A 23,943-nucleotide genomic window follows, 5' to 3' on the forward strand; every position below is an offset into this window, starting at 1 on the left:
GGGGGGCCCAGCCGCCGGGTTTTAAAACGTATCTTTTAATGGTGCATCCCCCCCGCCACCTCCCCCAGCCTCCTGGTTGCACTAAATCCTATCGCTGCCGGAAAGCTGCGACCCCCGGGGGGAACGACCCTCCCCGAGCCTGAGATAATGGGGGGCAGCGGGAGGTGCGGGGTGGGCTGTGGGGCAGCACAGTCCCCTCGGCCCCCCAGGGACGCTGACCTGGGGGTGAAGACGGCCGCAGACACCGAGTGCAGCAAAGGGGTGGGAAAGAAGTGGGGAGCCCCTCTGGCACCCTCTACCCCCAGGACATGCCAGGACACACGTGCCAATGTGTCCTTGTGCCCCGCGCACACGTGCCTGTGCACACGCCGCCCGCCCGGTGTAAGCCCCGGCCGATGTGTGTGCACAAGCGTGCACGGCCACGCTGCTTGGTACAGGCATGCGTGTGCACGTGGCCCCTCTCCTGCTGCCTTGTCCGCACACGCACCCTTGCACAAGTACTCTTACACATACATACCCCCTTCCACACATGCTGGGTTTCACAGGAGTCCACACAGGGGGTGAGCGGGTGGGTACTGTTGTGGTTTGAGCCCAGAGGGCAACTGAGCCCCACGCAGGCGCTTGCTCTTCCCTTCCCTCTCTGGAATGGGAAGAAGATATAAAGAAAAGGGCTTCAGAATCCAGGTAAGGACATGGAGGGATGGCTCACGGCTCACCCAGTATGGTCACTGGTCACTAGCAAAAGAGAGACCTGTTAGGGGAAGAAAAAGAACATAAATTTAATTCAGACCCTAACCACAACAGCACTTAACAGAATAGGACAGTGCGAAGTGCCACCACACCCAAGAGCACCTCCCCACCCTTCCCTTCTCCCCGGGCTCAGCTCTGCTCCCCACCTCTCCACCTCCCCAGCAGCGCAGGGGGCAGGGGATGGGGGTCACAGCCAGCTCGCCGCTCCTTCCTTCTCGGGAGGTGGGGGAGCACCGCACATTCCTCCCCAGCTCCCCGGGGCTCCCCTCTCACTGCAGACATTCCTCCGGGAACCTCCTCGGCAGTGGGTCCTCCCCACGGGCCGCAGCCGCTCCCACGCTGCTCTGGCGTGGGCCCCCCGTGTGTCGCAGCCCTCCCAGCGCCGAACCACAACAGCGGGGCCGCTTCTCCCCTCAGAGTCCCGGCTTCCACGAGGTGCAGCCGCCTGTCCCGGGGTGGGCTCCTTCCCAGGCTGCAGGCCGGCCCCTGCTCCACCATGGACCTCCAGGGGTGGCAGGGTGGGCGGCCCTGCCCTCTCCCCCCGGGACGCAGGGGTCTCTGCTCCCGCACACCTCCCCCGATTCCTCCTCCTCTTTTCTTCCACCGACCTGGGTGTTTGTCCTCCTCACAACTCCTCCTCGCGAGCCCCAACCCCCTCCCAGGTTTTCCTCCTTAACTCCATTCTCCCGTCGCTGATGGGTTCGGCCCTGGCCAGAGCGGGGTCTGACTTGGAGCCCGGGGAGCTTTTGAGAAGGTTCTCACAGGGGGCCTCTCCCCTGCTACCAAAAACCCTGCATCAGAAACCCAGCACAGATACCCACAGGGGGCTGCACACCCCCGCCCACGGGTTGCCCTTGGGGTGAGCTCTGTGCAGGCACCTCTGCATGGTTTTGGGGTCATCTGTGCCTGTGCACTCATGTATGTCCCGTTTCCAAAAGTTTTCCCTGAGCTGACCCTCCCCTGCAAGGGCACAGCTGCGTGCATCCAGCCTCTCCCGCGGCCACGGGGCCGAGCGAGTGGGAGGCAAATGCAGCCAGTGCCCCGTGTGCCCCGGCCCGGCACCCATCCTGCCACGGCTCGGCCACCCTCACCAGATCCTGGGCCGGCAACTGCCCCCGGGCTCCAGCCCGGCTTGCCAGCGGCAGCCCCCACCCCAGGGACGGCCCTGTGCTGGGGGGCAGGATCGGTGCTGGCAGGCGCAGCTGGGGGCTCCGGGCCCACAGCCCACCCCGCACCTCCCGCTGCCCCCCATTATCTCAGGCTCGGGGAGGGTCGTTCCCCCCGGGGGTCGCAGCTTTCCGGCAGCGATAGGATTTAGTGCAACCAGGAGGCTGGAGGAGGTGGCGGGGGGGATGCACCATTAAAAGATACGTTTTAAAACCCGGCGGCTGGGCCCCCCCCCCCGTGCCCCCCAGCCCGAAGGAGATGCCAACGCGGCTGCATTTAGAGCTAAGCTGTTTATTGGGGTGAACCTGGCGGGCGCAGAGACCCCCACCCTGCCCCGAGGCGGGAATGGAGGGGTGGGGGGGAGCCCTCCAGACCCCCACCCTGTGTGTGGGGGCAGAGCCAGGGTATATACAAGTGGGGGCTGGTACCTGCGGGGGGGAGGGAGCGATTCCCAGGGGTTCGCAGGGCCCCCTGGCCTGGCGGGGTCTCCAGCCTGCCCTCACTTCTGCAGCCGCTTGATGCGGGCGTCAATGTCTGCAAAGTTGTCCTCTACAACAGCCAGGTTTTCCTTCATGGTCTTCTGCACCTGGGCAGGTGAGGGGGGCGGGGGGTGAGCGGGGGGGTGGGGGGGGACCCCACTCCGCCCCGGCAGGCGCACGGGGGACCCACCTCAGCCAGCAGCACCGTGTTGTCCTTGAGAGCAGCCGCGATCTCCTGCTGCGTGGTGTCCAAGTGCACGAGGACCTGCCCGAACTGGGTGGCTGCGTGGCAGGAGCCAGCTCGGTGCTGGGCCGCGGAGCAGCGACCCCCCCGCCGAAACGCTCCCGCTCCCACCACGCTGCCGGCCCCACCAGCCCCTCCTGCCCCCCCTCACCTTGCTCGTGCAGGTCCCGCAGGGTCACCAGCCTCTGCACGACGTCAGGCAGGGTGCTGGCCACGGGGTCCCAGCGCTGCATCGTCTCGTAGATCTGGTGGATCTGGGGGCCGGGGCCGGGCGAGGAGCAGGGGTTCAGCGTGGGCTGGAGGGGGGGCTCCCTGTATCCCCTGCGGCCGCCTCGGGGGGCCCAACCCACCAGCCCTGACCTTGCTCTGCGTGTCGGCATCTTGCACAGTCGCCTTGTGCTTGGCTATTTCATTCACCTTCCCCAGGACGCTCTGGGGAGGGGGGAGCAGACGTGAGACCCCAAATCCAGCGGTGCCCGCCCCCAATTTCACTGCCTGGGCCAGGGCTGCCCCGCGGCTCTCCCCCGGCCCCACGACACCCACCTGCAGCCGGGCCTCCACTTGGTCCAGCACGGCCACATCTAGGATGTTCACCTTGGCCTGCAGCACCTGCACAGTCTCCTGGGGACGGGGCGCAGGGTGAGGGGGGGCACGGCAGCACCCTGGCGCTGCCCCCCCGAGCCTGACAGGCACAGCCCGGGGGGAGGGACCCTGCGAGCCCCCCACCCCCTGCCCGACTCACCACGAGGCTGCTGCCCTTCAGCCCGACCAACAGCGGGTTCTGCGGGGAAGGAAATCGCGTCAGTGGGGTGGGAGTGGGGCACGCGAGTGGCAGGGCAGGAGCCCCCGGCCCCTCACCTGGCTGTCGGGCTCGCAGCGCACCGTCGCCTCCAGCTGCGCCAGCCGCTTCTCCAGCTCCGCAATCTGGGGGCGGGGGGGGGCACAGATGAGGGCTGAGGCGGCAGGACAGCCCGTTCCGGGGCCAGGCACGGGTCCCCCGCCGCCCCCCGCTCACCTTGGCCGTCTGGGCAAACTGGTCCTGCTCCGGCCGCCAGTACAGCTCGAAGGTGACGGCGTCGCCGGCGGGCGCCGGGCCCTTGGCGGGGCTCTTCCCCGCCGCCGCCTTGCTGCACTTGGCCACCTCCAGCTGCTGCAGCAGGCGCCTGGGCAGGGAGACGGTGGGCACGGGGCCCCGCAGCGCCCCGCGGGGACACGGGCAGCCTCCCCCCGCCCCCCCGGGGTCCCAGGACCCCGCTCACCTCGCCAGGGCGCCATCGGGGTCGGCAAAGTCGACCGCTGCGCCGGGGCCCAGCAGCTTCTCCAGGTGGCTGGAGACCAGCTGCTGCTTCAGGCCCTCCACCTGCCTGGCCAAGGCCATGGGCGTCAGCTCCTCCGCCGCCGCCGACTCCTTTGCCGTGCTCTGCGGCAGGGGGAGCAAAGGCAGCCGCGTCACCCCCCAGGCACAGCCTCCCCACGGGCCCCCGAGGCAGGGCTGGCGCTCACCTGGATCTGCTCCACCTCCCGAACCAGCTCCTGCACCTCGTGCTGCAGCCGCTGGTACCGCTGCTGGGGCGTCTCTTTGGTGCCCAGACCCTCGCCGAGCTGCAGGGAGAGGAGCTGGGGGTCGGGCGGGGGCGCACGGCTGGCCCGTGGCACCTGGCGCCCAGGGCGGGGGGGTGCCGGCACACCACTGCTCGGCGCCCACCCAGACAGGCAGGAGAAGGGATGGGTGGGGGGGAGCAGCAGGTGAGGCCCTCGACACACCGGCGGGAGCAGCCCCACGGTCACAGGGTCCTCACGGGGGGCTGCAGGGACCTGCCCGAGGGACACGCCGGCAGCACAGGAGGCTCCCAAGCACAGCGATGACAGCGTCCGCCTCTCCTCCGATGGACGGGCGGCCGGGGAGGAGAGGGGCTGCGCCGGAGCTCACCTTCGCCACCGAGGAGGGGCTCGCTGGGGATGGGGAGGTCTCGGGCAGCCTGGGCTGCAGCGGCCGTGAGAGGGGGGCGTGCAGGATGCTGAGCGTGGGGAGGAGGCGGCTCACAGCCCTGGGCTTCAGCAGAGCAGGCTCCAGCCTCTGCAAAGGTCTGCTTGGAAGAGTCCCCTGGCACCGGGCAGTGGGAGGGAAGAGGGGCCCGGGAGAGCTGGCTGACGTTCAGGGATCACCTCCTCCAAGCTCCAGAGGGCCGCGACCCCAGAGTGGGCAGTCGGGAAAAAAAAAAAAATGCCTCGAGGCTGCCTGGGCGCACAGCAGCTCCTGGCCAAACCCAGACGCAGAAAGGAAGGAGGCAGAGGCTGGAGCAGGGACAGGGAACCTGGGACGAGGACAGAGACATTGCCGGAGCAGCCAGGGATGAGGCTCGGAGAGCCAGAGCCTGGCTGGAACTCAACCCGGCCAGTCAGGTCTGAGGCAACAAGAAGGGCTTCTGGGAGACCCCGGGGACAGAAGGATGGCGAGGGGACGTGGGGACCCGCTCCTGAATGAGGCGTGGGGCCTGGGCACGCACGCAGGACGGGGCGAGGCACTGGAAGCACTGGGAGCTGCCTTCGCCTCCAGCCCAGCCGGCCGTCAGGGATCACCAGCCACAGTGGCTCAGGGAAAGGCTGGAGCAAGACAGGTGTGCCCGTGGCGGAGGAGGATCAGCCCAGGGAATACTGGGCGAAACCGGACACTCCTGAGTGCACGGGCACAGAGGGGATGAGCCCGCGAGGGCCGAGGGACCTGGCTGATGGCACGGCAAGGCCACGCTCGACAATCGCCGATGGGTCACAGTGACGGGGAGAAGTGCCAGAGGAAAGCCAACATCAGCCCCATCGTCAAGCAGGGCAAGGAGGAGGCCCCAGGCAACCACAGGCCGGGCAGCCTCTCCTCCTTCCGTGGCAGGGCGATGGAGCAGCTACTCCTGGACACCATTTCCAGGCACATCAACGACAGAAAAATCATCGAGAGAAATCAGCAGGCCTTCACCAAGGGCAAGTCATGCTTGCCCAACTCGATAAACTTCTACAGTGGAACGACTGGCCTGGTAGACAGGGAGAGAGAACTGGGCATCGTCTGCCCGGTCTGCAGGAAAGCCTGACGCTGTCCCCCGCAGGATCCTCCAGGAGAAGCTGCTGAGCTCCGGGCTGGAGGAGCAGGCAGTGAGCTGCATCGGGACTGGCCGCAGACAAGCCCGGAGGGAGGTGGCCTTCGGCCCAAAGTCTGCTTGGGGGCCAGTAATGACCAGCGCGCCCAGGGGTCGGTGCTGGGTGCGATCCTCTCTAACATCTTCCTGAATGATCTGGGTGGCGGGGCGGGGTGAACCATCAGGAAATTGGCAGGTGACACCGTGCTGGGAGGAGCGGCTGAGACACCAGAGGGTCGTGCTGCCGTCCAGAGGGACCCGGACAGGCTTGAGAGACGGGCCCACTGGAGCTCACTGAGGGGAAGCACAAAGCCCTGCTCCTGGGGTGGAACTGCCCCAGCACCAGCGTATGCTGGGGGCCACCCAGCTGGGAAGCAGCTCTGGAAAAGGCCCCAGGGCCCCTGGTGGACACCGAGCTAAACACGATCCAGCCAAGGCGGCTGACGGTGTCCTGGGCAGCATTAGGAGTGTTGCGGTTGAGGCAGGTGATCCTTCTCCTCTCCTCAGCACTCCTGAGGCCACACCTGGAGTGCAGTGTCCAGTTCTGGGTTCCCCAGTAAGAGAGAGACGTGGACATACTGGAGAGAGTCCAAGCAAGGGCCACAAAGATGCCGAAGGGGCTGAAGCATCTCTCCTATAAGGAAAGGCTGAGAGAGCTGGGACTGTCCAGCCTGGAGAAGAGAAGGCTCTGGGGTGTCTTACCAATACCTGAAGGGAGGGTGCCAAGGGAAGGGAGGGGAGGAGAAGACTAGTTGGAAGAGACCTACACTGATCATCTAGTCCAACTGCCTGACAACTTAAGGGCTGGCCACAAGTTAAAGCTTGTTATTATATCGTTGTCCAAAGGCCTCTTAAACACTGACAGGAATGTGGCATCAACCACCTCTCCAGGAAACCTGCTCCAGTGTTTGACCACCCCCTCAGTAAAGAAATGCATCCTACTGTCCTCCCCGGCAGTTTTGAACCATTCCCACATGTCTTACTACTGTATCCTAGGGAGAAGATCCCAGCACCTCCCTCTCTACTCTCAACTGGATAAACCCAGAGACCTGAGCTGCTCCTCACAGGAAATGCCTGCCAGCCCTTCCCCAGCTTGGCTGCCCTTCTCTGGACACATCTGAGGACCTTCGTGGCCGTCTTAAATGAAGGGGTCCAGCACCGCACACAGTCCTCAAGGGGAGGCTGCACCAGTACCCGGCTCTGGGCGGTGTCCGTGCTGGCAGCAGAGGCCATGAGCACAAACTGACCAGATGACCTTCAGAGGGTCCCTTCACACCTCCACCCCACTGGGATTCTGCGTGATTTGTGGCTCGCAGCAGGGACGTCACTGTGGGGCAAGGGGGGACGAGGGACCATGCACTGGGGCGGCTCACATTCCCATACGCTCTGGACTCACAATTTCATACTCTCCAGACTCGTAGCCCGTTGTCCTAGGCTTACTGATGCGATCGGAAAAATCTGGAAGAGGAAAAATAAAGGGCGGCTGTGCCCTCCCTGGGGTCAGTTCAGGGTCCCCACAGCCCTCCCTTCCCCAAACCCCCTGGCTCACCCACTCCCTTGGTGCTCAGGCGTTTGCCCCTGAACTTCTCGTACGCGGCGTTGGGGTTGATGATGAGATGCTCCACGCTGGTACTGGTGAGCTCCTCCTGCACACAACGCTCGCCATTAGGGACGAGGCAGCCACGAGGGTTTGTCGGCAGAGCTGCCGCCTCCCTGCAGCGCCAGCAGCCATCGGGGCTGGCACTGGGGAGAGGATGGACAGTAACGGGGTGGGCGGTGAAGCTGGCCCCATCCTCCCCAGGATGAAGGCACAGCCCCCAGGGAATGACACGCCAGGATGGAACCGAGCACGTACCCAGGCCCTGGTGCGGGGGGACATCAGACCCCTGGCCCGGGCTGGCAGGCAGGAAACCCCCCCCCGAGGGCCTGGCAGCGGGGCCAGAGGCACGAGCACACACTGAGGCTGGAAGCCTTTTGGCAGCCCCACAACCAGCACCTGGGAAGCAGCTGCAGAGCCCACGCGCGTCGCGGGCAGCCAGAGCGGCCCTGGCCCAGCAGCGCTGGAGCTGCCCCACGGCCGCCTTCCAGGGCGGCTCCCACCACTCGGGGGACATCGGGCAGCTTGCGGGACTTCAACCCCTACAAGGCCAACGGGCCTTCGCCCGGAGCCTGGCCGGGCGAGTGCAGACACTGAGACTGGGCTCTCCTTGCCTGCCGCCAGGCTCGGGGGGGCCCTGGCCCCGTGGGAGGCACCCAAAGGGCCCCCCCACCTGCTGCCCTGGGCCATGGCAGCCCCTCTCCAGCCCCTGTGCCCGGCCACAGCCTGGAGTGCTTTCAGGGAGCCCTGGCACGCTGCGAGGGGGCAAGGAGGGGTGAGAGCAGCGGGAGCAGCGCCAGCAGCGTTGGGGGGACCGGCCGGGCGTGGGGAGGCAGCGGCGAGCGCCCCGAGCAGAGCGCAGGGTTACGGCGGCCGACGGACGGGCTCTTACCAGCTCCTTGCGTTTCCCAGAGGTGAGAAAGTCAGAGCAAAGTTAGGAGGAGAGCGGGGAGAGAGAGACAAAAACGGCGTTAGAAGGTTTGTCCCATGCACGGCCTGCTGTCCCCCACGGCCCTGCGCCGAGGCTGCAGCTGGGCTGGCCCCGCGCGAGGGCTCAGGAGCCGCGCGGGACGTGGGGGCTGCCAGCGTGGAGAGGGCAGCGGCGGGGGCAGCGGCGGCGCGGGCCGGGGCAGCGGAAGGCTGCACCCCTCCACCGGGCACCCCAGGGCAGCGGGGGTGCGCGGGTCGTGGACCCCGTGAGGGGAGGTCCCGGGGCCCAGCGCAGGGTGGGAGGGACGCAGATGAGCCTCAGATCTGACAGCCTCCCTTCAGCTCCGGCTCTTCTGTTCCCCCCTTGGGGACGGGGAGCAGAGCCCGGGCCAGGACGGGCCCCCACCGAGCAGCTCGGAGCCCCGCGGCTCCACGGGGCGCCCACGGGCAGGAGGGAGGCACTGGCTGCGGTCCTGGGGGGAAAAACCCCAAAGCCCGTCCCTGGAGGGGCACACACTGTCCCCTGCTGAGCAGCCGGCCCCGTGCCGCGCTGGCAGCAGGGAGGGGGCTCAGCGCAGCCCCCCCTCACTGCCCGGGTCCTGCCCAGCCCCACAGCACGCTGCAAAGCCTGGCAGGACAGGCTGCGCAGGGACGGCAGCGACCGGCCCTGGGCAGCACCCCTCTGCGCAGGCAGCGTTGCCGGGGGGGCACGAGGCCGCTGAGACCCGTTGTGGAGGGCCAGGGGGTCCCTGGGTGTCCCGAGGGGGGACAGCACATGCAGCCAGGCAGGGCAGATGCAGAGAGGGCGAGGGAGAGCAGGGAGGCGGCAGCAGCAGCATGTCGCGCCCTGGGACCCACAGCCGCTGCCGGTGCCTCCCCTCTGCCCCACAGCGGGGTGACCCACAGCTGCGAGCAGGCAACGCAGCGACAGGCAGCGGCTGCGGGGCTCCGTGCACACCGGCTGCATGCAAACCCAACCCCAAACGGCATGCAGAACCAGAAGCAGCAAACGGGCTTACTTGTGCAAACTAGTGTCCAGGCAAGGTGGGGAGCAGGGAGGGGAAGAGCAGTGGGAAAACTCAGGTCAGTTCAGCGCACGAGAGCCGGGAAACACAACAAAGCTGCGCGAGGGGCTTCCAGGAGAGGAGACGACAGCAACCAAAACCCCAGTGACGCTTCGCCTCCCGCCCGCAGCAAGGTGGCACGGAGGGAAGACACCGGGGGCGGCGCCGCTGTGGCACCACTCTGTTCTCGGGTTCCGTTTGGGCATCACCGAGGCCTGATGGGGGCAACTTTGGGTGGAAACAACCCGTTTCAATCCACCCTGCTGCTCTGGCTCTCACAAGGGATCTCTCTACCCTACTCAGAATGGGGGGCCGCGAGCCTGCTGTGCCCCTGCACCATGCGCAGCACACGGTTCCGTGCCAGCCCATGCCCGGTGGGGCCACACCGACCCCACGTCCCCCACAAACGCCAGCTGCACCCCGGGGAGAAGCCAGCTCTCCCCCCTGCGCTGCCAGGGCCCAGCTCCCCCCACCCAGGCTCAGGCCAACCGGGAGCGCGTGCCGGCCAAGCGGGGCCCAGGGGGGTCCGAGCAGCCATTTGGGCAGCGATCCATGAGCCCTCGTCAGCGCTCGGCCTCACCAGCAGAGCCGGGGGTCACCACGCAGCCCCGGGTGCGCCCCTCGGGCCGTGTCAGCCTCGAGGACGAGCCACAGTGTCACTCCACATCTGAGCCGCCGTGCAGCAGGAACGGCCACTGCCTGGGCACAGCAGAGTCTGCCACGGGGCTGGTCTGCAGGGCCCCGCCAGCATTAGGAGCTGATTTTTGGGGGGAACTGGCCTTCACAGGCCCCCTTTGTCCTCCCTGGGCTGCCCATGCAAAGCCAAGGGGGAGGGAGGGCTGGCCGGCCCGGCTGGCTTCTGCTGTCCTCGGCCGTGTCGTGCAGGACATGGACACAGACACGGGGATGCCCACCCTGCGTGGGGCGGGGGCTGCACCCTCCCCTCACTTCTTGACCCCCGCCCTGAGCAGCGGCAGGCTGAGAGATGGGGCTGGCTCTTCGCTGGAACACGTCGGCGGGGGGGACGCGGCAGCACAGGGGCGCGAGCGGGGACAGGAGCCATTTCCCTGCCACGGTGCCAGTCTGGCTGTGGGACGGGGGCACGAGCAGTCGCTCCCCCCCACCCCGCGGCACGGCCCCGGCCAGGCCTTACCGCCTCGAACTCCGCCTGGTCGTCCTCGGAGACATCGCTGGTCTCGTAGACGTCAGGTTCGTTCCTGGCCTGGGGCACAAACAGTGAAACCCCCGGCTTGCCTCGGCTGATTTATTTTCCATTTATGATCAAATACCCCACAGCTGCCCCAAACGGCTGCAGACGCCCCCTCACCCCAGACACCCCCCCTCTCCCCAAAGACCCAATGTACCTTCCGGACTCCCCGATGTCCCCAGACACCCCACTTACTGCTCTCGTTCCCCCTGACAACTCCAAACGCCCCAGCTACTCCCAACCCCCCCAAGATGCCCTTTCCCCCTCCCCCCGGCAGTCCCCGGCACCCCCCAGCTCCTCAAACACACCACTTACACCCCGAGCCTCCTCAGATCCCCTCCGACACCCCAAACGCCTCCAATCCCCCTGGCAGCCCCCTCCCACACCCACAGTCTCCCCAGATGCCCCGTTTCCTGACCCAAGGCCCCGGATCCCCTTAGACCCCCCAAACCCCTCCCACCCCGCCAGTCCCCACGCCGATCCCCACGGTTCCCCTCAGACCCCCCCGATCTCCTCAGGCCCCACAGATCCCCCCATCCCCTCAGACCACCTCAGTCCCGCCCCGCCCCGCCGGACCCCCCCGTTCTCCTCTCGGCCCCCCGATCCCCTCAGACACCTCACGGGCCCCCCCCGACCCCTCAGACACCTCATGGCCCCCCCGACCCCTCATCCTCAGGGCCCCCCCGACCCCTCAGACACCTCACGGGCCCCCCCGACCCCTCATCCTCAGGGCCCCCCCGAGCCCCTCAGACCCCCCGGCCCCCTCCGTCCCGCCCCCGCACTCACGATGCCGGGCAGGTCGGCGTACTTGGGGTCGGCCATGGCCGGGGGTCGGTACCGGGGCGGGGCGGGGTCGGTGCCGTGGGCCGGGAAAAGGGGGGCAGGGGCGGGGCCGCCGGCCTCGATCTCGCGAGAGCCGCGCGCGGGGTGGGCGGGTGAAGGAGGGCGCGGGGGCGGGGCCTGCGAGGGCGGGCCTGGAGACGCGGGGAGAGGGCGGGGGAGGCCCGGGTGAGATACCAACTGGTTGGATACGGGGGGGGGCACACGGGTGGGCGCCCACGGAGGGTGCTCACGGGCCGCGGCACGGGGAGAGGCTACAGGTTGCTGCCCGTGGGGGTGCCGCTGGTGGGGCGCGCTCCGTGGGTCTGGGGTCGCCTGTGCCCCCTGTACGCCCGCTTTCCTCGCGGTCCCCCCGAGCTGGCCCCGCGCCCCCCCGGCGAGTCCCGGCTCCCCAGCCGCTCCCGAGGACGCCAGCGCCGCCGGCGGGACCGAGCGCAGCACGCGGTCTGTGAGCTGGTGCCCCGCCCGTTTCCAGGTGGGCACCGGGCGCCCACGGTCGTGCGTGGGGGGGACCTGGGCAAGGTGCAGTGTGTCTGCACGCTGAGCACGTCACGGCCGTTGTTTGCTGGGACCGCCGCTGCTCGCGGGCTGACCGGCCGTTGGTTGGCTGGTGATGAGCAATTATTTCTTTATTTTTCTGCCTCACTTGTTTTTTTTTCACGTTTTTTTTTTTTTTTTTTTTACTTTTTTTTTTTGCTAAACTCTCTTTACTCACCTCATGCACCCCTGCACTTTCACCCTCCCAGCTCTCTCCCCACCATGCTGGAGAGGGGCTGTAAGCAGAGGGCTGTGCAGTGCTCAGCTGCCTGCAGAGCTCACAGCACCCACGTCCCGAGGGACTGGGGTGCGCTGGCGCCGTGCCTGCCCCCAGCAGCCCGCTCTCAGAGGGTCCCTGCCGCTCAGGGGCCTCGACCCCCCCGGTCCTGTTCTGTTCACGTTGCAGTGTGAGACCCCTGGGACCCCCACGTCGCACGTGACAGGGTCCCCGTGCGTAGCAGAGCATGCGTGGGATGGTTATGCACTGGGGATCGGTGGGGCGGCATCACGCCTCCCCCGCACACAGAGCCCACCCTGACTGCAGGGGGGCGGCCTCCTCTCCAAAACAGCTCTGTGGGTGATGGGGGGAGAAGCTGGGCTTCCAGGGAACTCATCTTTGGGGCCTGTGGCAACTGCAGGCGCTTGTGCAAGGCGGGGTATGTGTGCAAGGGGGTGTGTGTGCAAGGGTGCGTGTGTGCAGGAGTGTGTGTGTGTGAGGGTCCATGCCTGCAGGAGTGTGTGAGTGCAAGGGTACGTGTGCAAGAGTGCGTGTGTGCAAGGAAGTGTGTGCGCCAGAGGGTGCGTGTGTGCAAGAGTGTGTATGTGCAAGGGGATGCATGAGTGCAAGAGCATTTGTGTGCAAGGGGATGCGTGTGTGCAAGGATGCGTGTGTGCAAGGGTGTGTGTGTGCAAGAGCATTTGTGTGCAAGGGGATGCATGTGCAAGCATGCATGTGTGGAAGGGGGTGTGTGTGCAAGAGCATTTGTGTGCAAGGGGATGCATGTGCAAGCATGCATGTATGGAAGGGGTATGTGTGTAAGAGCATTTGTGTGCAAGGGTGTGTGTATGTGTGCAAGAGTGTTTGTGCAAGGGTGTGTGTGTGTGTGAAAGAGTGCGTGAGTGCAAGGGGGCACGTGTGCAAGAGTGTGTGTGTGCAAGGGGGGCATGTGTGAAAGAGTATTTGTGTGTAAGGGGGTGCATGTGCAAGGATGGGTGTGTGTGCAAGGGTGCATGTCTGCAAGTGTGTGTGTGAAAGGGATGTGCACACAGGTGTGTGTGTGCAAGACTGCTTGTGCAAGGGGGTGTGTGTGGACAAGGCAGCAGGAGAGGGGCCATGTGTGCACACGCATGCCTGTACCAAGCAGCGTGGCCGTGCACGTGTGTGCGCACACCTGGGCCAGTGCTTACGCCGGGCGGGCGGCGTGTGCACAGGCACGTGTGCGCGGGGCACAAGGACACATTGGCACGTGTGTCCTGGCATGTCCTGGGGGGTAGCGGGTGCCAGAGGGGCTCCCCACTTCTTTCCCACCCCTTTGCTGCACTCGGTGTCTGCGGCCGTCTTCACCCCCAGGTCAGCGTCCCTGGGGGGCCGAGGGGACTCTGCTGCACCCCCTGACCCCAGGGGTGACCCCAGGAGGGTGGGGGGGCGCTGCCCTGGGGCATTTTGTCGCCTGCAGCTGGGGAGCCTGGTGCAGGCGAGGGCTGGGTGCAGGAGCTGAGCTCTACCCGTGCCCTTTGTCACCCGAGGGGTTCTGGGGTGCTCCTTCCCAGGATGAGGGTGAGGGCCGCAGGGGGAAGAGGTGGCGGGGGGTGCCCAGGGCTGTGGGTGCTGGGTGCAGGGCTGCCTGCCCACCACCACCATCACCGCCGCAGACCCCCGGTCACTTCTGCGGCTCCATCTCCCAGGGATGTGCCGAGAACGGGCCAAGCCAGGCTGTGCCCCTCCAGCACCCCAAGCTCCCCTGCGCAGCCCCTGCTCTCCGCGCCCAGGGCTGGGAGGAAGGGGCACGGGGAACCCCTTGCCCAGCCAGCTCTGCCGGGGGGTGCAGGGCTACGGGAGCTGCGTGGGGGTCCGGGGGGACCCTGAGCCACTGCCCCATTGCAGGCAGGGGCCGGGGCGATGCTTCCCCTGTGCCTGGCACGGGGAAAACCTGCCAGCCCTGACACCATCCACACACCCGGAGCGGAGAGCCCCTGTCGCTCCCCGCAGCCATCACTGCCGGCCCCCACTTCCATCACTCTGACTCTGCCTGAGCCTTGCAGCATGAGGCACCCCAGTCCCTAAAAAGCCTCCTCCCCTGGGCCCCCCACCCAGCACCGCGGAGCCCATCTCCCCCCGGCAAGCAGCCCAACCACTCTTCTGGCTGACAGAACCGCTGCTCCCATCCCAGCTCCCACAGCACCCACCTGCGTGGCTCTGGGGACCCCTCCACCCTCTGGGACCACCCCCAGCCCGGGACGGGACCCTGGCCCCAGGGTGCCTGGGGGGTGGCGAAGCTGTACGGCACAGGCACCAGCCACTGCTGGGAGCCGGGCTTCCCTGCCGCCCCCCCACCCCCCCTGGCACCTGTGGGTGCCTCTCAGCCCCCAAGGAGCCTCTGGATCAGTCCCTGCCCAAAGCAGGGCTGGGGGCCCCCTGGGAGTCCCCAGGGATCTGGCTGTGTCCCCCAGGGCCCTGTGTTCCCCCCACTTCTGCCCGGAGTTCTCAGGACCCTGCCTGCCCACCATCTCCTGCCCGTCCAGGGCCAAGAGCAGATCTAGGGAACCGGTGCCAGGGAACTGGGAGCGGCTGGTGCAACTGGTGAGCCTGAGGGCACGAGGGAGCTGAGAGGGCACTGGGAGAATGCAGAAGCATTGGGCGGTGGCACCGGGTCCTGGCAGCACACTGGCACGGGAACTGGGGGGAACAGGGAGGGTCTGGGGGCCACTGGGAGCCCCAGGGGGACGGTGCTGGTGCCAGGGCACTGTGACAGCCCCCATACCCGCTGCCCATTGCGTCCTGGGGCAGGAGTCCCAGCGGGGCCGGCCACCCTGGGAGCTGCAGGGGCTGGTGGCGGCTGCGGGGGGGGTGCAGGCACACCGGGGCACCCCCAGAGAGATCCCCAGCCCCGGTATGGCCAGGTCCTGTCCTGGCACTGGCAGTGTCAGCAGAGCTGGGGGCCCTTCCCGGGGCAGAGGGCTGAGGGCCACGGATACGTGTTTAGTGACTGGTGGAACTAGATGAGCTGTGCTGGCCCTGGGGAGGCGTGTGAGGCATGGTGGAAGGCAGGGGGAAGGGTGCAGGGGGGGCTGCCTGGAGGTCGACGCTCTCGGGGAGGCAGGGAGAGGCTCTTGGAGGCGCAGACCCCTCACCCAGGGCAGCGCAGCAGGGGCTGGCGGTCCCGGGGACAGCGTCTCTTTACTGCAGGGTGGGGGGTACATGGGGCAGGGAGGCCGGGGGAGGGGGTGGGAAGGGGCAAGGGCTGGCAGAGCAGCCCTACCTGAGCTGGGGGGCGGGGGGCCAGGCTCAGGGGAGGGCGGGGAAGATGCGCTCAAAGTGTGCCAGCAGCAGCTCCACGGCCTGGTTCTGCTGGGCCATGCCCGCTGCCAGGCTGCCCGGCTCCCGCTCCGGCCGCAGCAGCGTTGGCCCAAACACGATGCCGATGTTCTGGCGTGTCATGCGGTTGACATCTCCCCGCTCCATCACCCTGGGGTTGGCAGGGTGGGGAGTGGTCCCATATCCCTCATCCAGCCCCGGTCCCCCCTGAATCACCCAGAGGCTCCATGTGCCAGGGCTCCATCACCCTGCCAAGCCCCAATCCTCCCCCCGCCTCCCCTGCTGTACCAGCTCCACCTGACACCCCGCCCCAGCCACCCCTGGGCACCTCATGGCCCATCCAGCTGTGGGGCATCCCCCCAAGACCCCCAGACACCCCCCGCCTGGCAGCACCCTCCCCTTACCGGCAGAGGTGAGCCAGGAGGTAGCGCAGGGTGGCATAGTTGGCAGGGGCAGGCTCTGCACCAGCTCAGCCACCCTCTCCACCTGCTCCTGGGGGTCTGGCAGCTCTGGGGGGAGCCGCAGCAGTCAGCCGCAGAGGCCCCCCTCTGGCTCCCGCAGCCTGGGGGTGCCCTGGGGTGCACTGCAGCCACGCACTTACTGATGGCTTCGATGAAGGGCTGGAAGAGCCTGTGCGGCACCAGGGGCTCGGGCAGCTCCCGGAGGAAGAGCTTGAGGGCTCCGGTCAGCACGTGGACATCGCTCCACTCGGGCTCTGCCAGGCTAAGCCGCTCCTCTGGCAGCAACGAGGGGGGGGTCAGCTGGTGCCGGGGCCACCCCGGGGCCACCCCCTGCCCGGCTACCCCGGCTGACCTTGGCACAGCCGCTCAGGGAAGACGTAGCGCCCGTCCGAGGTCACAGCTCGCTCTGCAGGGACGCAGGAGGCGTCGCAGGGGGAGAAGCCACCTTCCCCCCCTCCCAGGCACATGCTCCCCGCCCGGTCCCATCTTCTCGCCAGCATCCCCAGCCCGTGCCTGCCCCAGGCCCCTCACCCCGGTCCACGGCGAAACGCAGCTTCTGGATCACGGACAGGTTCCCGTTGACCCGGTAGATCCCGTCGACGTCAAGGCCTGGGGACAAGGAGCCGTGGTGGGGGAGGTCGGGGCTGGGGGGGTACCCGCTGGCCCGCAGGACCCCACCTCGCTCCTCGATGGCCTCCACGCAGAGCCGGACGAATCGTGGCACCGTGGTGCTCTCCCGCTGGCACAGGGCATCCAGGCGGCACCCGAACACCTGGTCTGGGAGACGGCAGCGGGGGAAACTGGGATGGGGAAGCACCGGGACGTGGCGGGGGCAACCGGCAGTGGGGAGGGCCCAGAGAGTGGGGGGGGAATACTGGGGAGTGACTGGGGGTGCAGCGGCGGGGGCATGGGGGACATCGGGACCGAGAGAGGCCACTGGGACCAGGAAGGGGTGCTGGACTGGGAGGCACTGAGACCGGTGGGAGCACTTGGACCGAGGGAGGGGATTCTGGGACTGGGAAACAGGGGGAAGGACAGATCCTGGGACCAGGAAGGGATGATGCTGGACTGGGAGGCCCAGGGACTGGGGGAGGGGATTCGGGGACTGGGTGAAAGGACAGATACTGGTGCCAGTAGGGACACTGGTACCAGTGGGAGCACGGGACTGAAAGAGGGGGTTCTGGGACTGGGGAACAGGGGGGAAGGACAGATACTGGGACTATGAAGGGACGCTGGACTGGGAGACACACTGGGACCAGTGGGAACACAGGGACTGAGGGAGGGGATTCCAGGTCTGGGGGATGGTGGGAAGGACAGAAACTGGGACCGGGAGGGACGTTGGGACCAGTGGGTGCACAGGAACTGAGGAAGGGGATTCTGGGACTGGGAAACAGGGGGAAGGACAGATACTTGGACCAGGAAGGGATGATGCTGGACTGGGAGGCAATGGGACCACTGGGAGCATGGGGACTGCAGGAGGGGGTTCTGGGACTGGGGGAGAAGAACAGATACTGGGACCCGGGAGGGACACTGGGACCAGTGGGAGCGCAGGGCCTGGGGGCAGGAACACTGGAGGGGATGGGGCGCAGGGACCCCCTGGGCTCGACGGAGCACTCAGGCACCCTCTTCCTCTCCCGCTCTGGGGCAGAGGGAGGATGTGGGGAGGTTTGGGGGGGCCCCAAGAGGGTGGTGGGACTTGAGGGGAGGTCCCACAGCCGGGACCCTCACCTCGAATGAGCCCCTTCTCCTGCAGGCTCTGGAGCGGGGGCCGCTTGACGATGAAGCGCCTCAGCTTGCTCTTCACCCGCTTCTTCTCCGAGGGGTCGGGGGCACGGGCAGCCCCTGGGGACACGGCAGGCCTGGGGTGCCATCACCCTCACGAAGCCCCGAGGCCAGCTCCCCCCCGGCTGCCCCCCAACCCTACCTGGATCCCCAGCCCCCTCCGTGACCCATGGCACCTCATCCTCGTCCCTGCTGAGCTTCTCCAGGTCCTCGACATCCCCCCGGCGCAGCCACCCCACGGGCGCGTCCACAGGGTTCTCCAGGTCCTGGGGGGGGTGGACAGGGACAGTCTGGGGACGCTGAGGGGGCCGGGGGCAGCTGGGGGGCAACCCCGGCTCCTCCCGGGCACTCACCAGCCAGCGGATGACCCCACAGATGGCCCGAGCCCACTCCTGGATGGTGGCCTCTTGGTCCGACTGCAGCAGGAACTCGTTACCCGTCACAGTGCGGAGCTGGCAGCAGGGGGCAGCAGGATGGGGGGGGTGGCACGGACCTCCAGGGACCCCCACAGGGACCATGGGGACCCAGGCACTGCAGGGGTGCCCTGCTCCCCCCGCAGTGGGGGGCGGAAGGGGTGCCCCTAAGCTAAGGGGGGGTCCCTACGCCACATCCCTCCATGCCCCAGGGGACTGTTAGAATGACACCTCTTTGTCCTGTTTTGGGGGTTCCTGTACACACTGGGCTGTGGGGTCCCCTTCTCCGCAGGCTGCATTTAGGGGGATCCCTGTGATGCACTGATGGTTTTGGAGCCCCCAGGGTTGTACACTTTAGGCATCCCCACACCCCCAGCCCGGGGTCCCACCCCACTCACGTGAATGACATTTTTCTTGCTGGAGAGGTCACGGGCCCAATCCAGGACAGCCCCCCGCAAGTCCACGCTGCTCTCAGGGCGGCTAGTGGCAGGGCACTGTGGGGGCACTGGGCATCACGGGTGCCCTGTCCCCCTTGTTTCTCCACAGCACCCCATATTCCTCCACTGTTCTCTCCCCCGGCTGTCCCCACTGTCCCGCCCATACCTCGCGATGCTCCAGCAGTCCCTCACTGTCCCAGCCCACCCCCATGCCCCCCACTCACCCAGGCAGTGGGTTCCAGCCCCTTGGGTTCCTTGTAGAAGATGAGGCTGTTCCCGGCCAGCACCACCCAGGAGACCCCCCAGCTCTTCCTGGGGGCAGCAGGTGAGGAGCACCCCCAACCCCTCCCCAGCCAAGGCTGGGGGCAGGTTTGGGTGCCCCCACCCCAACAGAGCCCCGCGCAGGCCCTGGACACCATCTGGGCACTGGCAGCACCCCAGATCTGCCCCTTCGCCCCCAGCCTGGCACATCCAAAAGCGTCTTTGTTGGCCAGGGACATGGCTTGTCTGGAGCCCCTCAGCTGTGAAGAGCCATGGGCCAGGCTGGCATGGCCCCCCCCGGCTGCAATTCCTGTCCCCAGCTGGCACAGCCCCGCTAGCATAAACTCCCACCCTACAGGCTGGCATGGCCCCCTGAGCTTTGCAGAAACCCCCTGCTCAAGTGGGGACCCCTGTCTCAAGCCTGGCATGGACCCCAGAGAGGCAGAGACCCCCTGCTTCAGTGCGGACCTCCCCAAGCCTGGCACAGCCCCTGCTGGGACTCCAAACTTGCACAGCCCCCTTCACCAGAACCCCCCCACCCCCGGGGATCCCAGTCTGGCACAGCTCCCTGCACCAGGACACCCTCCTCACCCCTGGGAACTCCAGTCTGGCACAGTCCTCTGCACCAGGAGCCCCCCCCGCCCAGGGACCCCAGCCTGACACAGCCCCCTGCACCAGGACCCCCCCACCCCCCGTGACCCCAGCCCCCACCTGAGCTTCCTGCCCCCCTCAGCGATCTTGGTCCTGTTGAGCTGCCCGGCCTTCTGCACCTCCTGCGAGGACAAGGGACAGTGCTGCCCCCGTCCCCCCCAGCACCCCCGACATCCCCAGCACCCCTTGACCCCAGAGTAACTCACAGTGGGCAGGGCAGGGGTGCAGGGCAGGGGCCTTAGCGGGGGCCAGGGAGGGCTGGGGGGCAGCTGCCCGGTCCTCTGGGCTGTGGTGGGCGAGGGTCTGGCTGTGGCTCAGCTGCTGTTGGGGGACAGTGTGGGGGGGCACAGCCAGGGCCCTCCCTGGTGCTCCCCCATCCCCTTCCCCATGCCCCCTGTTATCCAGACATGCCTTGCCCCCCTCTCACACCACCCAGTGCCCCCCTATCCTTCCTCCTCTCCGGCCCCCTCCCGCCGCCGTCTCCCAGCTCACGGTGTCACCGGGGTCCCCAGCACCCCTGAAGCTCCAGTGTCTCATGGTCCGGGGGGTGTCGGCAGAGGGGGGCAGGCCCTATAGGGGAGACAGGGGCCGGGGGTCAGTATCAGGGGACAGCATGGCCAGGACCTCCAGGACTGGGCCCCACCCAGCAATTAGCACTGGCACTAATTGCCATCAGGGCTGTGCCAGAGTCAAGGGGGGGGCAGTGAGAGGGACCTGGAGGGCACGGGAGGAGTCAGAGGGGGCAGTGGTGGGGCCACAGGGAGGCTGTGGGAGGGAAGATATTGGGGGGATAATTTGGGAGAATTGAGGAGTCATGGGGGCCCCTGGGGAGGCATGAGGAGGATGAGGTGGACATTGGGGAGCACAATGCACGGGCATTGGCATGGCGGGGCATGGGGAGTATGGGGGACAGTGGGATGAATGCTGGTGGGGAAGCGTGGGGACATGGGGGGCAGGGAGAGATGGGGGGGTGTAGACCCAGCTGGCAGGGCCCCGGTACCCCCCGCTGCTGACCTCCATGACTACCGCCTCCCGCTGCCGCCGAGGGGGTTTCCAGGAGCTCGTGCCTGTCTGGGGGTTGTAGAAGAAGCAGCGACCAGTGGTGGGGTCCAGGTGACGCTCCCAGGTCCCCAAAACCTGCAGGGGGGGCCCAGCCGGCAGTGGGGGCTCAGCCTGGCCCCCTGCCCGCTGCAGCTCCTCCAGGTTGCAGTAGATCATGGCAGCTCCCGGGGGGGGCGACTGGGGGAACAGATCCTAAACTGGGGTGGAGGCATGTGGACACAACCCAGCCCCACGCTGGGCCCTCCAGGCCACCCTCGGATGCACCCCTGGCCCCCCCAGCAGTGATCCCCAGGCCCCCCAGCAGTGCCCCCTTGCCCTGTGGGCCCCCCCCTGCCCCCGCAGCAGTGATCCCCTGCTCTGCCGAGCCCGGATCAGGGTTTTGCAATCGCTTCCCCGGAGCTGTTTGCCACTCTGTGTCCCACCCACCGGCCCCTCCAGCAGCCGCAGCGCCCTCCCCCCCCCCCCCCCCCCCCCCCCCCCCCAGTGCTCCCCGGGGTCTGGTGCCCTGCTCCCACCTACCGCCCGCAGTCGCGCAGCACTGGCCGCCCCCAGCCCCCTCCGACTCCACTGCCCCCCCCCCCCCCCCCCCACTTCTTCCGCTGCCCCACGGCGATGAGGAAGCAGCGGCACGAGGGCGTGGTTGGAGGGTGTTGGGGTGCATGGGGGTGCAGAGAGAGCGGAGCCGGTGTGCGAGGTTGGGGGTGCCGGGAGGCAAAAGCAGCGGGGGTACAGTTGGGAGTACCGGGGAGTGATGCAGGGGGGAGCGAGGTGGAGGGTGCAGGTGGGTGATGCAGAGGAGAAGTTGGGATGCAGGTGGACGATGCAGGGGGCGAGGTGGGGGGTATGCAGGAGGGTGAGGTTGGGGAGTGCAGATGGGCCACGCAGGCGGGCGAAGTTGGGAGGGTGCAGGTTGGTGGTGCATGGGCACGAGGTTGGGGGGTGCAGGGGTTGCAGGCAAGCGATGCAGGGGGGGGTGCAAGTGGGCGAGGTTGGGGGCAAAGAGGGTAGAGGGGGGGATGCAGGGGTGCAGGGAGGGGACGCAGGTTGGAGATGTCGGTTGAGGGAAGGAGGGTGCTGGGCTGGGGGGTGTGCAGGGGTGGGAAGCACCAGCGAGGGGCTCAGAGGGGAACGGGGCTGGGGGCACAGGGTGTCCTCTGGGGGCCACCACTCACCCCAGTCCCTGGGGCCAGTGGCTCCTGCTGGGACTGGCACCGCGGCAAGGCCCCCTCTGCCAACTGGCTGGTGCTGATACAGCGGCCCAGGGCGTGTGGGGGGTCAGCCTGGCCCCCTCAGGGGGGGCTGGGGGTGGGCCACACAGGTCTTCCAGCGAGCAGTACTGCAGCGGCCGGCCTGGAGGGGGGAAGCGAGGAGGGTACCCGCCAACCCAAAATGACACTCTGGGTTGCAGGTGGGGGGGCAGAGACTCCCACCCCTGGGCCAAAACTTTGTTCTCCACAGTGTTCCCCTGCCACCAGTCCCCCCCCGTGCCCCCAGACCCAAGTCCCCAGTGTCTCCCAGTGCCTGCAGCCCTGTGCTCCTTCCACCTCCTGCGCTCCCAGCCCTTTGGCCCCCATTGTCCCTCATGGGTGTCTCCCAGCAAAAAGGGTCCTCCAGCCCTGTCCCCCCCCAGTGCCCCCATATCCTGTGCCCGTAGTGCCCCCAGCCCTGCAGTCCCGATCTTTCCCCGGCCTTGTGCACCCAGATCCACAGCCCAGGGCTCCCGGTGGTATGCCCCGTCATCCTATGCCCCCCAACCCTTTGCCCCTACCTCAGTGCCACACAGCTCCATTCTCCCAGTGTCCTGCCCCCCTGTGCCCCCTGCCCTGCTCACCTGTGCCCGCGGGCTGGCTGGGGAGTAGCGTGCTCCATCTCTCAGTGTCACTAGGCTCCAGCTCGGCCACATAGGTAGCAGGCACGAAGAAGGGCCGAGCCCAGCGCGGCTCGCTGGCCCGTCTCACCTGCCACCAGTCCTCGTTGGCTTTGTGGAGCAGCAGGAACTGCTCGCCAGCAGACATGGCCACATGCCGCCCGTCCTCCGCACGGTATGTGTAGTCGTAGAGGGCGCGGAGCACCACGGCTGGCTCGGCGCGCCGCCACCGCCGCCCCTCCAGCCGCCACCGCCCTGCCAACATCCTCACCCCGCTCGGGACGCCCGGGCACTACAGCCGGGCTCTCGCCATCTGCAGGGCACGGCAGTGGGAGTCAGGCCATGGGCTGTGGTGGAATGGGGCGGAGTGGTGCCATGGGTGGCAGCAGGGACCCGGGACTCATTGGGCAGCGTTATGCCCCACGGCCAGGCTGTGTCCCCACGGCAATGCCCCGTGGCCCAGCTTTGCCCATACCCCAGGCTGTGCTCCACAGATAGAACGAGCCCCACGGCCAGGCTGTGCCCCACAGCCATGGATTCCCCCCCAACCACGGCAATGCTCCATGGTAATCCTGCCCAAAAGCACTGGAGGGTCCTGCTCCAGTTCCTGGTGCTGGGGAGCCAAGGCCTGGCCCCTGGGTATGGGGGAGCAAAGGGACTGGGGTGCTGGGGCAGCCGAGGCTCGAGGACCTGCAGGAAATCCAGTAGCTGATGCAGCAGGAAGCAGCGAGTCTGCGGCTTCCTAGCGCCACACGGCATGGGGCTGGGGGGTGGTGCTGGGGGCCTCAGCTCCATGGCCCCCAGTCTCCCGGTCCTCACATCACCGCCCTGCAGCCCCCCCAGCCCCTGGTCCATGTCCCACAACCCTACAGCCCTGGGGCTCCCAGACCCTTGGTCCCCATCCCAAGGTCCCCCCAGCCTCCCCCCCCTCCATACTCCCCGCTCCCCAGTCCCCCCACACCATACTCCCTGCTCCTCAGCCCCCCAGCCCCACGCACCCAGATCAGCAGCCCCAGCCCCATAGCCCCCACACTTGACCCGCAGCTGGGGATGCTCAGCGCCTGTGTCGCGGGGCCGGTGGACAGGAGCTGATGCTGGGGGGGGGGGAGGGGGGGCAAGGGGCTGCCATCGGTGTCGGCAGAGGGTGCCAGGGTCCTGCCTGCCCCCCCCACCCGAGCACTGATGAGTGCAGGGCTCAGAGCCCGCGGCCCCGCTCAGCCCCCAGGGTCTTTCGGCTCCGCCTGCTCCGTGCTGCCGGGGGGAGGCAGGAGGGGGGGTGAGGCGGGAGCAACCGGGGTACTCACCCTGCGCGGGGGTTGCACATCAGCTTTGCCGCGGGGGCAGCACCCCAGCCCGCGGCTGTGTGTGTCCCTCCCCCCGTCCCTGCTCCCCTGCGCTTTCTCTCCCACCGGTGCCTGAGCACCGGCGGGGGGGGGGGGGGGGGGTGTTGCGGCTCACCGGGCTGTGCCAGCAGGGACCCCCCGGTCCAGCCCAGCGGGACCCCCCCCGCTGCCCCCCACCTACCTGCTGGTGC

General features: G+C 67.7%; 2 protein-coding genes across 4 annotated transcripts; both read right to left on the minus strand.

Annotated features, from left to right (window-relative positions):
• Positions 1–2,192: 2,192 nt before the first annotated feature.
• On the minus strand, positions 2,193–11,441 carry LOC122153818 (dynactin subunit 2-like). Of its 3 annotated transcripts, XM_042797131.1 has the most exons (16): positions 11,350–11,441; positions 10,510–10,578; positions 9,312–9,320; positions 8,255–8,260; positions 7,315–7,411; positions 7,162–7,223; positions 4,144–4,242; positions 3,900–4,060; positions 3,656–3,803; positions 3,499–3,564; positions 3,383–3,421; positions 3,184–3,261; positions 3,001–3,072; positions 2,792–2,894; positions 2,587–2,678; positions 2,193–2,503 (listed from the first exon to the last, which is right to left on the minus strand). In XM_042797131.1, exons 1-16 carry the CDS (start codon positions 11,383–11,385, stop codon positions 2,417–2,419), a joined length of 1,224 nt encoding a protein of 407 aa, XP_042653065.1. In that variant the 5' UTR covers positions 11,386–11,441; the 3' UTR covers positions 2,193–2,416. The 3 variants fall into 3 exon arrangements, with proteins under 3 accessions (XP_042653065.1, XP_042653066.1, XP_042653067.1); XM_042797132.1 differs by lacking the exon at positions 9,312–9,320; XM_042797133.1 differs by lacking the exons at positions 8,255–8,260; positions 9,312–9,320 and having other exon boundaries at positions 11,350–11,440.
• Positions 11,442–15,372: 3,931 nt separating this feature from the next.
• On the minus strand, positions 15,373–21,104 carry LOC116964287 (rho GTPase-activating protein 9-like). Its single transcript, XM_042797126.1, is given in 16 exon segments — positions 15,373–15,626; positions 15,880–15,925; positions 15,928–15,984; positions 16,077–16,211; positions 16,289–16,342; positions 16,468–16,545; positions 16,615–16,713; positions 17,665–17,778; positions 17,861–17,984; positions 18,072–18,170; positions 18,530–18,625; positions 18,793–18,880; positions 19,541–19,602; positions 19,973–20,050; positions 20,495–20,719; positions 21,062–21,104. Coding segments are annotated over 15 exon segments (1,515 nt in total). The 5' UTR covers positions 20,699–20,719; positions 21,062–21,104; the 3' UTR covers positions 15,373–15,445.
• Positions 21,105–23,943: the final 2,839 nt, after the last annotated feature.

This window comes from Tyto alba, unplaced genomic scaffold, assembly GCF_018691265.1.
Source record: "Tyto alba isolate M040663 unplaced genomic scaffold, T.alba_DEE_v4.0 Super-Scaffold_23, whole genome shotgun sequence".
Taxonomy (NCBI): Eukaryota; Metazoa; Chordata; class Aves; order Strigiformes; family Tytonidae; genus Tyto; species Tyto alba.